At 33.9% G+C, this 14,795-nt stretch overlaps 1 protein-coding gene across 1 annotated transcript; it reads right to left on the minus strand.

The window, feature by feature from the left end:
- Positions 1-1,578: 1,578 nt before the first annotated feature.
- LOC143544609 (pleiotropic drug resistance protein 1-like) lies at positions 1,579-10,603 on the minus strand. Its single transcript, XM_077036674.1, has 21 exons — positions 10,215-10,603; positions 9,973-10,093; positions 9,070-9,158; positions 8,693-8,777; positions 8,227-8,386; positions 8,056-8,132; positions 7,916-7,969; positions 6,864-7,256; positions 6,329-6,610; positions 5,895-6,211; positions 5,587-5,747; positions 5,400-5,503; positions 4,904-5,054; positions 4,381-4,559; positions 3,953-4,285; positions 3,586-3,876; positions 3,413-3,496; positions 2,953-3,086; positions 2,638-2,865; positions 2,111-2,537; positions 1,579-1,856 (listed from the first exon to the last, which is right to left on the minus strand). The coding sequence occupies exons 1-21, from the start codon at positions 10,586-10,588 to the stop codon at positions 1,599-1,601; spliced, it is 4,302 nt and encodes a 1,433-aa protein (XP_076892789.1). The 5' UTR covers positions 10,589-10,603; the 3' UTR covers positions 1,579-1,598.
- Between the last annotated feature and the right edge of the window lie 4,192 nt (positions 10,604-14,795).

Below are 14,795 nucleotides of genomic sequence, written 5' to 3' on the forward strand. Positions count from 1 at the left end.
AATCAACTTATCCGATAACATTATGAGTGAAAAAAAACACAAGATTCTTAAAATCACCCTTGTAAATAGCTTTAAAAACACTCGTTTTGGTAATAATTTTCCCCTAAATCTATTTAGGAAAAAGAGCCTCAATTATCAATATCCATATATGGGTCAAGTTATTCTATAAAAGGAGACAAAAATGAGAATGATGAGACGGATTTATAGGCACACAAAAAAAAACCTTTCAAAAAAAATTAAAAATAAATAAATAAAAAATCATAACTCAAAATTTAATAAAAAAACAAAAAAAGTAAAAACACAAAAATGTTTCCACCGTCTTCGTTGTTCTAAAAAAAACTCTAAAAAGATACAATGTTGGGTGAAAATGTCATTGTGTCCTTTTGTTTATCATTGTGTTTTGTGTTTATTTTCGTCATTGATTGTGTCTTTTTTCATTGATATTGTATCTTTTTTTTCTTGATATTGTGTTATATTACTCAACATTGTGTTATATTTTGTTCGGCATTGTGTTATATTTTGCGATTTATTGTGTCTTTTTTTAGTTATAATTGTGTCTTTTGTTCATTTTCGTCATTGTGTCTTTTGTCTCTGCATTGTGTCTTTTCAGATTTTTTTTTTTTAAACGAGGGAAACATTTTTGATTTTTAAACTTTTACGTTTTTTATTTATATTTTGAGTTATGATTTTTCTATTAATTTTTTGGAATTTTTTTAGGGGTTTTTTGTGTGGCCACAAATCCTTCTCACACTTCTCATTTTTGTCTCCCTTTGTATTTTAACTTTTCCCATCCATATATAATAATAATAATAATGTAGAGAAAAAAGTTAAGAAAACAACAAAAACATCATTAGTTGAATACTCTATAATAAAGAATAATTTATAGAAAAATAATCTCTATATTTGAAGGATCATAGTCAATATTCTATACTTTGTTGTTAGTGTATAAAAGAAGAGAGGAAAATTAATAAGGTAAAAGTTTGTGAGTAAGATAAATATAGTGATAGAGGGTTGGATGTGAGAGGGTTTTGAAAAAATAAACAAAATTGAGAGAATACCATGTTTTTTAGGTAAATTGTGTAAATAGAGATGGAAGTTGTAATGCGAATGCTCTTGTTAACAGCAAAAACCACATATATTTTTGCATTTGTAATTGTCTGTGGAGTCACGAGAAGACATGCGATTGATTAGATAGCACTTGTGTCAAACGCAAAGTGCCAGAAACATTGAGGAACACTAAACTGAGCAAGGAAAGTGAGACATATTACAAAGACATGTCGGTGGCTATGAACATGAACATGTTGTTCATTTCATGTTTGGTTGATAAAAACATGTCGATTTGTGTAACAAGCTCGTGAATTGTTGGTTATCAACACAAAACATACACGGTGTTGATAGCACGTTAAAATCCACTGCCTATTTTAGCTGTACTCGGACTAGTAGCCGCATGCTAAAGGAAAACTGTAAGACTAAAACAAAAATTACTTGTATTCAGAAAACAACTAAACAAGGATCTTAAATCATATATCGAATACAAAATTCACAAGTTTGTTACACAAATCGACATGTTTTTATCTACCAAACACGAAAAACAAAGTTTATCTCTTCTGGAAATTGAAGGATCGAATGCAGTAAGCAAAGATGAACGCAAAGAACAAAACCAACCCAATGTGTACACCAGCAACGGCCCCAAGAAAATCATGCTTGAAACCAAAGTACCGGTCCAAGTAACCTTTAATGGTTTCACCGTTGGCGAGTACATCTTCATAGTCTCCGAACTGTGAGGCAACCATCCCGTAAAGAGTCCAAGCCATCGGGTTTCCCCAGTAGTACCATCTCCACCACACAGGGATACTCTGTGTTTCCAAAATAACAAGATTTAGAACTTGAAAATATAGACTTGTTTAAACAGGTTGACTAAGTGATAATCAAGTCGCAAATGTGTTGGGTTGGTAAATTTTAAAAGAATAGGTTAAACGGTTAATTAAACAGGTCAACCTGTTTTTAAAAGGGTTAGATATGTCAACCCAAAACCCGACTATTTTTGAGACGTGTTAAGGTTGTTTATACGCCTACTTTATAAATAGAGTTTTCACTAAGAGAAACTTACGGGCCGTGGAATAATGAATCCCGAGAACAGATTGAAGATCCCATAGAACGAGGCGGCAATAATGGCCGCGATATTGGCATTCGGGGTAATGGCGACGGTCATCATACCATAATAAGTCATGTAGAGGAAACAACATAATTGGAAAAACAAATACCAAAAGAATTTAGCAGCAGTCCACTCGAACCCAATCATGGCGTACACAATAACACCATACACCCCGGTCTGCGCCAGCACATACGGGATCTCAACCAAAACCTGAGCAAAAGCATACGGCAATGCAGAATACATCCCAGCGGCTCGTTCTCGATAAAACACGGTTCGTTCGACATCCACAACGGGTTGAACCGTGGATGCATTTTGGATTCCTAAGAAAATAACCGCAGTGTACATAGAGCCCATTGCATTCATTAGATCTTGTTGGGTTGCCCTGAAATAAATACATCACCCATTCATAAATAAATAAATAACTAAATGGTTCCAAGTTCACAGCATTATGTTAATAAAAAGATTGAGTTGATGATGCTTACTTTTTACCGCCAAGATCCCAAAACATTGTACCGAAGATGAGGCCGATAAATGTGGTGAAGACGAAACGTACAGCCGTGTAGGGTGGGTTCCTCCAGTACGACCACCGTTGTTTCCACAGACAGGCTAAACATTGAACGATGAACGTCTGCGAGTATTGAGTCGGGAAGAATAAGTCTTTAGTGCCGGGACGTGGTACGCCCAATTCTGCGATCAAGGCTTTGTTTCTCCTGCAAATTTTTACCAGAAAAGTTAACAAAATGATAACTTTTAAACGAAAGATTGTCACATAAGCGGTTTTTTTGTCATGCACTCACTTGTACAGCTCGGAGTTCCTATAGATTTCTGTGAAGTCAACTCCAAGAGCGAGTTCTTGTGCGGAAGTACTCACTTCTAACATCCATGTTGCGGGGTTATATCCGTTAATTATCTTCGCTATACCTTCGATAGCCTATTAACAGAAAAAATATATTTAAGCGTTTATGCATCATAGCTTACAAGTACACTCTTGATTTGCTTGACCCGTAGAGCAACCCAAATAGACCCGTGTATGACTAAACGGGCCAAAAATGTTGACTTTCTGTTAATGTCAAATCAAGTGTGATAGGACCATTTAAAACATGTATGGTGCCAGAAAAGTTGATTAATACAGTTTGGCATTTGAACTACTTCTGGCCCGTTTAACAAGCATCTGTTTTTGATGAAACGTTACTCGAATAGACAATTATCAAGCAAATGAGCAGAATTGTAACCTCTTTCATATTCGTAGTTTCGTACCTCGAAGTATTTGATTAATTCACATGAATGGCGACCTATGGGCCCGACGTATAGCTCCTGTCCACCTCTTTTCATCAAGAACAACTACAAAACCACAAGGTATTAAATGCATCACACTTTTTTTGTATAGATACTCGAATCGATGTTAATAAAGTGCATTTTTGTCTTTATACCTCATCAAAAGCTTCAAATATGTCAATGCTTGGTTGATGGATGGTGCAAACAACTGTTCTTCCGGTATCCACAGTGTTCCTAACCGTTCTCATCACAATGGCTGCAGCCCTGGCATCTAACCCAGAGGTTGGCTCATCCATAAATATTATAGACGGGTTAGCCACGAGCTCAACTGCTATGGTTAGCCTTTTTCTTTGTTCTGTTGATAGCCCATTGACGCTAGGTAACCCGACTAATGCATCCTTTATCGTGTTGAGTTCCACAAGGTCCATCACCTCATCAACAAACATCTGTAGATGTGTAAAACATTATTCAAATTCTTGAAAACCGTAAAATGGGATTGTTAAGCACGGGTATATAACTAACCTTTCTCTTGTGTTCATCAACATCTGATGGTAACCTAAGCCATGCGGAGTATAGTAAAGACTCGTAAACTGTTACATGAGGTGAATGGATGTCGTTTTGCTCACAGTAACCAGAAATTCGAGCAAATGTTTCTTGTTTTTTGGGGTAACCGGAAATCTTGACATCGCCTTCAATATACCCGCCTGTTTTTCGACCTGCTAACACGTCCATGAGAGTAGTTTTACCAGCACCACTTACACCCATTAGAGCTGTGAGTATACCGGGCCTGAAAGCCCCACTAACGCCTTTTAGTAGCAGCAATCGGTCTTCGCCCACTCCTTGATCTTTCATTTCCTATAACCATTATCATAGACCGATCAATAAAAATCACATATTTTTAATGCCAAACTAAATGTTGACTAAATTTGTGTGTGGGTCAACAACATTACCTGTGGCATATCAACAGAGTATTTAATATCATCAAAGGTGATTGAGTGTGGTTCAAATGGAAGGATCATTCCTTTCTTCTTACTATGGCTTCCTTCATCTTCCTTTTTCATGGATGATAACTCAGTCGCCAAAGCACTTTCATCATCTGTTGAGACACTGGCTTGAGCTTTTTCAAAAGCTGTAAACCAAGAAAACAAAGGTTACAAAATGACAATACAGGATTTACAGGTCGCCACTATATAAACACCACTGACGTGCCATACAACACGCGTGGTCATATTGACCATATGGTAGGGCAAAAGGTGGTCACAAATAACTGACGTGACCACTGACAAATCCATGCAGGCCCGTATGACCTTTTACACCCTATCATACGGCCCATATGACATCATACTGCCGTGTTATAAGGTGAAAAAGGTCATATGGCATGCATGACGTGACATGCAAGCTGGTATATACTTTCAGAGGTCATATGGCCCAATTTATAACAAGATTGTCATATCACAAACATAGAAAACTCACGATTTAGGAAGGCGAGAGACAAAGCGAAGCAGAGATTGAAGACTAAAATAAACCCAAGTAAGGCCCCAACTGCAATCCAATACCAATAAGCTTCTGCAAAGAACCCTCTTGATTTGATAATCCGTTTCCCAAGCGTTGTACCGTTCAAAGGCTATATATAACACCAAAAACATTCATTTCAAAATGTGAACTTAAAACTAAAGATGCTATTTTTGAGCCATTTACTTATGAATGGGTCAAATAGGTCAAAACGCGTTGAAAGTTATCCAAAGTCTGCTTTTGATGCATACAACGTCCCAAATCGGTTTGTTCAAAGATTCATATTATTAATGTAATAATATTGTGTTTTATTGATAATTAGCACATTTACTCAAATACTTAAGGAAAATTCAAAATGGCAAAAGAATGTGCGGTTCATCTCAACCGGCCCGATTGACCTGTTATATAACTCCCCAGTCTTCCCACCTCTAAAAAAACAAAGCTTTGTGTGACTTACTGTTTTCCAACTGTGACCAAGAAACTCATTTACTGCTATTCCATTCATTGCATACATCATGGGAGATGTCCAATATCCCCATATCCACCAACCCTTGATATCATCTTCAGAATGAAAAGCCCATATGTTAGTTGAAAAAAAGAAGCAAAAAATGGGATATATATTTCAAAACTAGTTCACATAATACCTCGTACAAGGACAAAACCACCCATTACAAACACTAAGAGAAGTGCAAATGAACCAAACGTGTTTGCAACAATCATGTTCCTACCCAAAGCTCCAATGAACCGAAACAATGCAGAAGCCATTTGGTTAACAAGCAACAACATCAAGTATTGTTTGAAGAACCTGCAAGATATTGGAAAAGTTAGTATAAAAGATACATATTACAGTCATTTCAGAGGTGCTTGGATGTGAGTTTCGTAAGTGATAATTGTTATAATCTGATGATCAGTTCCAAAACACAATTCCAGACGACGTTAGAGACTAATTTACCTTGATATATTAGGATCAAATCCAATGACATAGTAAGTGAGAATAGTCCAAACCGCAGCTTCCATAAATGCAACAGGAATCTTGATGATCCATGAAGGAATAGCATACGCCCACGAGGGGTAGAAAAGGAAGTTCCTTTGCTTGTAGAAAACAGGAAGCTTTGCTATAGTCATTGATATCTCAGACATTCCATTAAACATTAGCATGACAACACCAAAAAATACAGCACCCGTATACAATCCTCCATCTTCTAGATCATCTTTATGCATCTCAGTGCGCAAGAACACCGTTAAAGCAATGAGAGCCATGACAGTTAGCTGAAAACAACCAATGCAGAATGATACAATTTACAATTTTAGCCAACAGTTTGTTTAAAAAAGAAAGAAAGAAAGAGCATGAAAGATCAAAAACTTTGAGATTAACACCACACTTACTTGGAATAATTTGAAGATATAGACAAATGAGTTTCTTTTCATGAGCAGTATTTCTCTATCTGTGCAAGCTTTCAAGATATCTTTACTATCTAAACCATATTTCTCGGTTGTGAGGGCAGCTGGGTGGCTTTTACTTTTGTCAAATGGTGTTGCAACATCGTGTGCTAGTTTTCTTCCAACGTGAAATGATTGGAATGCTTCTGCAAATTCTTTGGACGTCACGAATCTATAAGGCTCGTCTCTCCTCTTCCAGTATTGTTCTTGATCTTTCTTGGATGTGACCTGTAACAAGATTGTTACATCATGAGGGCTAATATGGTCATTTAGTCACTTAGGATATCAGACAGTCATTCGACACGCACAAGTCAGTTATTGACAAAATGCACAAAATAGAAGTGAACTTTACACTTATTCCTGATTTGGCGACCAACTTTAAATTAGATGTAATTAGTTAAAAATGATGTTTGGTGTTTAATATTGGTTTTAATTGCTACTAATCTTTAACTTGAAGAAAATTGCCTGATATAATACTTACTTCTTGCAAGAAATCAGCAACACCTTTCCTTTCGGGGCATTTGAATCCCATTGATTCAAAAAACTCGAGCACATTTTCACGCGGGCCTTGATAAACAATCTTGCCATCGGTCAGTAGTATGATGTCGTCAAACAAATCGTACGTTTCTGGTGCAGGTTGCAGGAGTGAAATGACAGCAGTACCCTCAAGAATGTGATTAAATTGTTTAAGTGAATTCACAATCTGATAAGTTGTAGAACTGTCCAACCCTGTTGAGATCTCATCCATAAGAAGAACCTTTGATGGGCCCACTATCATTTCACCCGTTGTCACACGTTTCTTTTGTCCACCAGATATTCCCCTTATCATTTGGTCTCCAACCATGGTATCTGCACAAATGTCCAGCCCCAATAGCTGCACAAGAAACCATTTTATTTTTAGTTCAAGTGGCGAATTTGATCGACAAACTAATTATAAATGGGTTGATTAAGTTGTCAAATGGAATAAATATATTCAGAAATAATATAACCAGCTAAAACATTCCATTAAAAGAAAACAGGTCAAACAAGTCGAGAGACATTATATTCAAAAGAAAACAGGTCAACTGTGTTAAGTGAGGTGAACGTCGCCCAAAAAGTGTATTACTAATGCTAAATCATTTTATTTCAGAAATGAGGCTACTGCAGAATAATGTTATCCTTGTAATCATATAACTTGCCTCGCCCATAAAAAAAATTTACCCACCTGAAAAATATATATTGAATAGTATAACCTGCTAAAATTATATTCAAAAGACAGCTAATCAAATCAGTCAAACAGGTCAAAAGTTGTTCTGTTCTAAAAAAACGATTCGTCGATTCAAAAGGGTCATAAGTCACCCAAAAATGTATTTTTGATGTAGAAAACTTGATAAAATTTCAGTTCAAAATATTAGATAATTACTGAAAAAATCTAATTCTTGTAACCATATTTGACACACAAATAACTTACAGAAAAGAGTTCAGAAAATGGACAATAAGTGTTTAGGACCAACCCAACCCATTTTTGCCACATCTAATTAACTTCTATCATACCTTGAGAGTATAATCTGTGACCACACTAGCTTCCTGGCCTTTGGTTGCAGCAGCCTGCATAACAACAAAACAATTATTAACATTTTACATGTTGATCATGAACGATTCAGAATGGTTTTTTATGTTGGATGATTTCTTACCTTCATGAAAACATCAACATCAGGATCAGGCTTTATGTTGGCATCTCTTTCTCTTCTTGACAACTCTGCTAACATATCTGCAAAAAAAAAAAAAAAAAAAAAAAAAATCAGTTGTGTTACAAAAAACTTATAACTTTTAAAAACATAACTAATGAAATATAAATAACTAACCGTAGCGTGATCCAACGCCTTGACATCTTGCTGAGAAAGCCAATGTTTCTCTAACAGTCATTTCTCCAATATGAATATCATTTTGACTGATATAAGCAGCAGTTCTTTCGGGTACGAATTCATTTAAGTCATGGCCATTATATGTTACCCTACCCGAACACTGCATTTATGAAAACAAACTGTTTAAAATTCTAGAAACAATAGATAACAAACTTAGCTCAATGTATACACTTTTGATGACTTCTTTGACTTGAGATACAAATTTGTGAAAAAGTTGACAAAAGGTTGCATGTCACAAAACCATAAAAATAGGTATGTACACATGACAATTATTAGTAGTGTGACAAAAGTATGAAGTCATTTTAGGGTCTTTATGTTACTATTAGAGACATATTTAGATATGATTGTATTATTATAATTTATATATTTACTTTCATAGTTATCTGGTTGTTACTATATTATTTACCTTCAGCTCCTTTGCAAGTGTGCCAGCCAAAGCCAACAAGAGTGTTGTCTTCCCTGAACTCGGGGGACCCAAAAGTAGTGTCATTCTACAAACATTCATACGCGATTATCAGTATAATTAATCGGAAAAACAGGCGAAGAATAATGTATTAATGTAGCTAATTTAATAAAAAAGTTAATGATATTTTTGGTGTGAAGCTATCAAAGTTTCAAAGAATTTGGATTTTAATACAAGAAAGTTTGTGACAGTTATCTAAGGTAACCAGTTTTCAAATGTTCAAGTTAATGTTAAAAGGTAAGCTTACATTAAAAAACTTGTATTAAAAAAATGGTTAGTTTTTATACAATTAGCCTGTGGTTTATGTTCTTTCTTCTCACCTCTTAGGCTTAATGACACCGCTGACATCATCAAGGATAGTTATATGCTTTTTCGAATCTGGGAGTAAACGGAATAAACTCAATAGCCCCTGTAAATATGAACAAAAGGTAAGAAATTTTAATTCTCACAAAAATCAATAGCAATGTAAAATTCACTGTTCTGGTAACTGGACTAAATAACATTTAGCCGGTTTTTTTAAGTACTTTTAAACCGTCTCCAGTTGAACTATCAGTAACGAGTTGGACCAATTCAACTAACGACAAATCACTGTCAAAGTTGTCGTTTTTGAGGGGGAAAAAACTAATTATAAAAATTTTATGTATTTTTCAAATAAGTAATTAACAATTCTGTAGGTTTAGATAAAAATGTTTAAAAAAAAGTAATTGGAGAAAGATAAAATTTTAAAACAAATAATTAAAATTTTATAGTTTTAAAATTTTATGATTAAAAAGTTTAACAGTATTTTAAATTAAAAGAATAAAAGGTACAAAAAGTTAATTAAAAACAATTTTTTAAGAAATAAACACAACCGACAGTCTTAAACGATCCACACCAAACCCGTTCAACATGTGAGAGCACTCACAGTGGTTGGTCTGGTATGAGGTTTGCTCATTCAAACTTGACATGGTACACGAACCAACTGCTGTCTGGAGTTTGTTTATGCGGACGAGCATGTGGCCCCCACTCTCACATACACACAAATATATCATCTACATAAATACAATTTTAATATTTTTTTTTACAGAGTTTGTGTGAAGAAAACAATATGTTTTTGAAAAAAGTATGTGAATCAGATGTGACGGTTTATGAAGTTATGTTGTTGCGGCTGCTAGTCCGGTGATGCGAAGTCAAGTATGTATAGATCTGACTTATAGATCTGACTTTTTTTTCCTTTTTCTTACCTCAAAAAATTCAATATGAAAATTTATAAAACTTGGTAAAGCTCTGCTTCCGGTATTAACATCAGCCTCCACTGTCACATGCTCATATTTAACTTCAATTGTTGGCATATCAATCCCAACCCTATAAACATTTCATATTTCAAATCAATCCCACTTATACATCATAAGATCATAACTCAAAAAAAAAAACAATAATAATAATAATAATAATAATAAAAGATCATAAGTTAAAACTTTTGTACCTATCAAGTCTATCTCTGAGCTTCAACAAGAACCTCTCATTATCTTCATCAGCAACTTTGACAAGTCTATCAAGCAAATGTTTTCTATCCTCCGGTCCAAGATTATCAATATCAACTTCATTAGACGGTCCGGTTGACCCGAAAAGCAACCCTTTTCGCAGCCTATCGAATGTGGGTAGCTTTTCAAGAGAAGCCCATTTAAGAGCTTCTTCATCATCTTCTTCACGTGAAGATTTTGAGAAAACATCCATACCAGAGTTCCTCCATACAGAAGTACTTCCAGATCTTAAGCTTGGGGCTCTTGTACTAGGGGCTGCTCTTAAACTCCCTAACCTTATACTATTTACAGCTTTGTATATGTCACTTCCATCCATTGGTGCAAACACCTATCAGAACACACAAAGGCTTGATCAAGAACCAACGATCTTTGTGGGTTTTGTTCTTTAGGCCAAGAAACCTTGAATTTGCCTAAAAAGATGTGATTTTGTTTGTGGGTTTTGTTTTTGAGAGGTTGAAAGTTGAAGCAAAGGTGTATGAAGAATATAGTTCTTATATAGGAAAGACATGAGTTTTTAGTATGAAAAGGTTGACCAATTTTATTGGTAATTTGTAAAGTTGTTGAGGGGTGATGCTCTAACCTGGCGGCCAATCTGTTTTTTTTTTTTTTTTAGTATTTTATGGATCATCTGTTTTCAAGAAGCATGTGATAATGATATACAATAAATAGAGTGGGTTGCATGACCAGTCCCTTGACAACTACTTATTTTCGATGTTTTTGTAAATTTATGTTTCCTGTAATTGTTTCAAATATCGAAACATGAAAACAATAGAAGGATAGAGAACGTGGACTCACTTGTGTCATGTTTTTTAAGTACTTGTTATGTACTATTTTATTGTTAAATTAATGGACTTGCATCATCGGTAAGTTTTGTTGCTAAGTTGTCAATAAAATTCTTTTGAGAAATTCGATCATGGGTAATATTGACGGATAACTATAGTTGCTTCACTTACATGCTATCATTAACCTTTACATATTAATTTTGTCTTTACTTTTAGTGGTATTCTTTATTAGCAATCGCCGTCAACTTAAAAATTTTCTTTTTTTCTCTTTTGGATCTTTTGTTTTATCCATCAGTGAATTTCTTATGAGTAAAAATCTGTTTTTCACTATTGTTGCTATGCACACTCATTTACAAACTTTTATTTAAGACGAGTTTATTAAAAATAAAAACAAAAGTTCTTTTTCAAACACTATATGACAATGAGCTAAAACTTTGTTTGGAACCAATGATGTAATACAAAAAACAACTAAAAATTGTGTAACAAACATTAATTTAAACAAATAATATATGAGAACTTACTTGAGAAACACAGAAAGTTTAAAATTTAGAGAATCAAACCATGTTCTTAGATAAAATAAATATAGATGATCGTAACTTTTAAACAGTCGTATTTAAATATAGTGCGTTACAATTCACATGTGAACATACTTATGCCATGTGCTTGTGTTTGTCAACATGTGATTTATAACTTTGGGAGTATTCAATCATGATCCTTCATTTATTTCTCCTTTTGGTATAAAAGTCAAGATTGGTTTCTTGATACTCATGTTTTTTGTATTGTTTAAATAAACTTTCTCATATGAGTATAGAACAAATGGATAACTTGTGTCAAAAAGTTTGTAAAATTGACAAATTATAATGCCTAAATTTTAATTTTGATTTTGTATAACAAAAGAAGAAAAATGTATCCATTTAAAGAATTGTTGACCCTCACAATTCTCATGTGTATTGACCGGTTTGCGGGGATCAAGAAGAAACCATGGAGCATACTCTTATTTCGTGTTGTTTCGCATGGATGTTTGGCAAGTAATCTCGATGTGGTGTGGATCACCTTCGATATACACTTTTTGTGTACGAGATTTGTTGGATTTATATGCATACTCGGGCTTTCCGAGGATTAAAAAAAAGTTATTCCATGCGATTTGTCTCATAACGGTTTGGAGCATTTGGAAAGGTTGAAACGAGTTGGTTTGCAGCTATTAACTGTGGTGGGGGAAATAAAGACATTTCGTTTATTTTGGGGTAAAGAATCGGTCAAGGAGGTCTAGCTTATCTTGGGAGTGTTTGCGCGATTTATTTTTGTAATCAGCTAAAAAACTCTTAGGTGATTTAAATTTGTAATCAAGTAAAAAACTCTTAGTTGGTCATTAAAAAAAATCGACTGGTTGACGTTATCAAAAGAAGTGAAGCTAAATCAGGATTAGAAAAAAGTATAGGGTTAACATCAGCATACTAGATATAGTTGAGGGGGAAGTATTGTGATCAAATAAAAAATGTTTTATCTTCTGGATGGCATGTGATCAAATAATTTATTCCAAGTCAATTGGCTCAGAGGGTCAAGTCTCCTGATCTTTGAAGGCGTGCGGCCTCTCATATTAGTAAGTTTATTAAAAAGAAAAAAGAAATGTATTCTGGTTGTTCGTTTTAAGTTGCACGAAATTACTTTTGTGATGACTTACAAATAATACTTTTGGACTTTCAGACAAGAAATTTTAAGCAAGAACATATACAAATATTTTTAACAAAAGGATACATCCTTTAATAAAGGCAGAAAATACATTTGAGACATATGATTGTTTTTGAGACTAATATTTTTATTTAAGCTCTACCATATTTTCAAATATTTGTGTTAGCCAAATCAAATTAGAACATCGGTACTTCAGCCTAAGTCATGGGCAGGCTCGTCATCCGTGTGTCATATGGTGCCTTTGAATTTTTGAGCATCATTAATTTTGTTCAGCTTAAGATCATAGATCACTGATTTCATTGGTAAGTGACTAATTAAGGGTAATGGTAATAGGGTTTGCCCGCAATTCTTGAATGGTGGGTTACTTACAGAGTGCAAGTACTTCTTGCACATGCGTTTATTTAATGTTTGAGTCACTTTTATAGGATATGAAGATAGGATTAGGAACACACGGGATTAAACACAACTTCGAGTAAATGCAAGCGTTGAACTTTTGGCTCGTGTGGTGCACTTGCCTGTTGGATATATATGTCTAAAACACACACACGTATATATATAGCAATCTAGCCATATATTGGCATATGATGTTATGAGGGTCACACACGAAACAATTATATTGAATATATGTTTAATGTGATTAAAAGGTAAATCGTGTCAAGACTAGTTGTAGTTTCTATTCAGTGAAAAATAATAGACAATTTAAATTAATACTAGTTATTTTTATTTATATTTATGATGAATAAATGCATACTAATTTATTAACTTTTCTAAGTAATCATGTAATTGAACATTTATGCATTAACCTAGTTAGGTAACTAACAAACTTTGTTTGAAGGGTCAATTAGGATTACTACGGGCCACTGACTCGCCCAATCATCTTTATTCCATTCTTAAGAGGAAACTCATCTATATGTGAGAAAACTTTCTTGCCCAATTTGAGCCCCTTGTATTTTTGTCTCAAGTAGGACTTGAACCTAAATATCTCTCCCTTATTAAATTGAAGTATTTAGGTGTCCCACCTTAACCAGTTAAATTAGATATCATAGGCATTTAACTAGTAACTAATCTAGCTTAACTAAATCTAAATATTTTTAATTTGGATATGACTAAATAGTTTTAAAAAGTACATAATAAAATGCAAGGCGTCTTCATCCTATTTAAACAACTCAATTTTTTATTTGATCATCACCTGTAATTATGAATTATTTTCTCCTATAATTATGTTTTATACTCTCATGAAAGTGATTATATTCGGGAAAAAGAATATTACTCGATTATTTGGAATTGTTTTATTATATTCGTTTTCAGAATTAGTTAGTTATTTTATTACTTTTTTGTGACAGCAAAATTTTTCCAATGATTTATACACTTACAGTATTTACAATAATTGGACAATTGGACATATTGATTATTGAAGTCATCAATAAACAAGCCGCCATTAAAGACCAATGTCTTTTTATTATAATTTAATATCATGCCTTTTGTATGTATTGGCATAAATATGAATCGAGTGGAGAGCGGAAACACCATGATCTTATTCGCATAAACGTAAATGTTCAATCATGCTATACATTTCTAGATATATATTTTTATGCCCATGCTCTATGGTCTCTTTCAACTTTCTTAGAGCATCTCATTGGCAGAGAAATCATTGGTTTTTGGTGATATGACATGGGACAAACGAAAAGTGGCGGGTGAAGACAAACGTTTGTGTTAGGTTTCATTTGCATTCTCAAACGTTTGGGAGGTGAGTTTGTAGTGGCCCCACCACAACCACTACACACAAATCATATATATATATATACACACACACACACTAGTTTGAGACCCGCGTATTACACGGGGAAGTAATAAAAATTATAATATTTAAATATTAAGCAAAATACAATCAATAACACATATATATTATTAATACAATTACATTTTACATTAAAATTACATGAATTACAAAACAAGCATTACGCAATATTTTATAAATAAGAAAAATCTTGAGTAAAAAATCTTCATTTTAAAGTATTTGTTTGTCACATGTGGGACTTGAGTAAAAAATCT

Source organism: Bidens hawaiensis, unplaced genomic scaffold, assembly GCF_021521415.1.
Source record: "Bidens hawaiensis isolate Kalapana, Puna unplaced genomic scaffold, B.hawaiensis_p1.1 tig00013629_1, whole genome shotgun sequence".
NCBI lineage: Eukaryota > Viridiplantae > Streptophyta > Magnoliopsida > Asterales > Asteraceae > Bidens > Bidens hawaiensis.

What these genes read in the sequence shown, in the direction of transcription:
- LOC143544609 (XM_077036674.1), bottom strand. Translation starts at nt 10,588, where the DNA reads ATGGATGGAAGTGACATATACAAAGCTGTAAATAGTATAAGGTTAGGG. An exon ending in ATGTTGATGTTTTCATGAAG is followed by an intron (nt 7,970 to 8,055) that starts GTAAGAAATCAT and finishes GTTGTTATGCAG; the next exon opens with GCTGCTGCAACCAAAGGCCA. An exon ending in TGGTTTTGTCCTTGTACGAG is followed by an intron (nt 5,504 to 5,586) that starts GTATTATGTGAA and finishes TTCATTCTGAAG; the next exon opens with ATGATATCAAGGGTTGGTGG.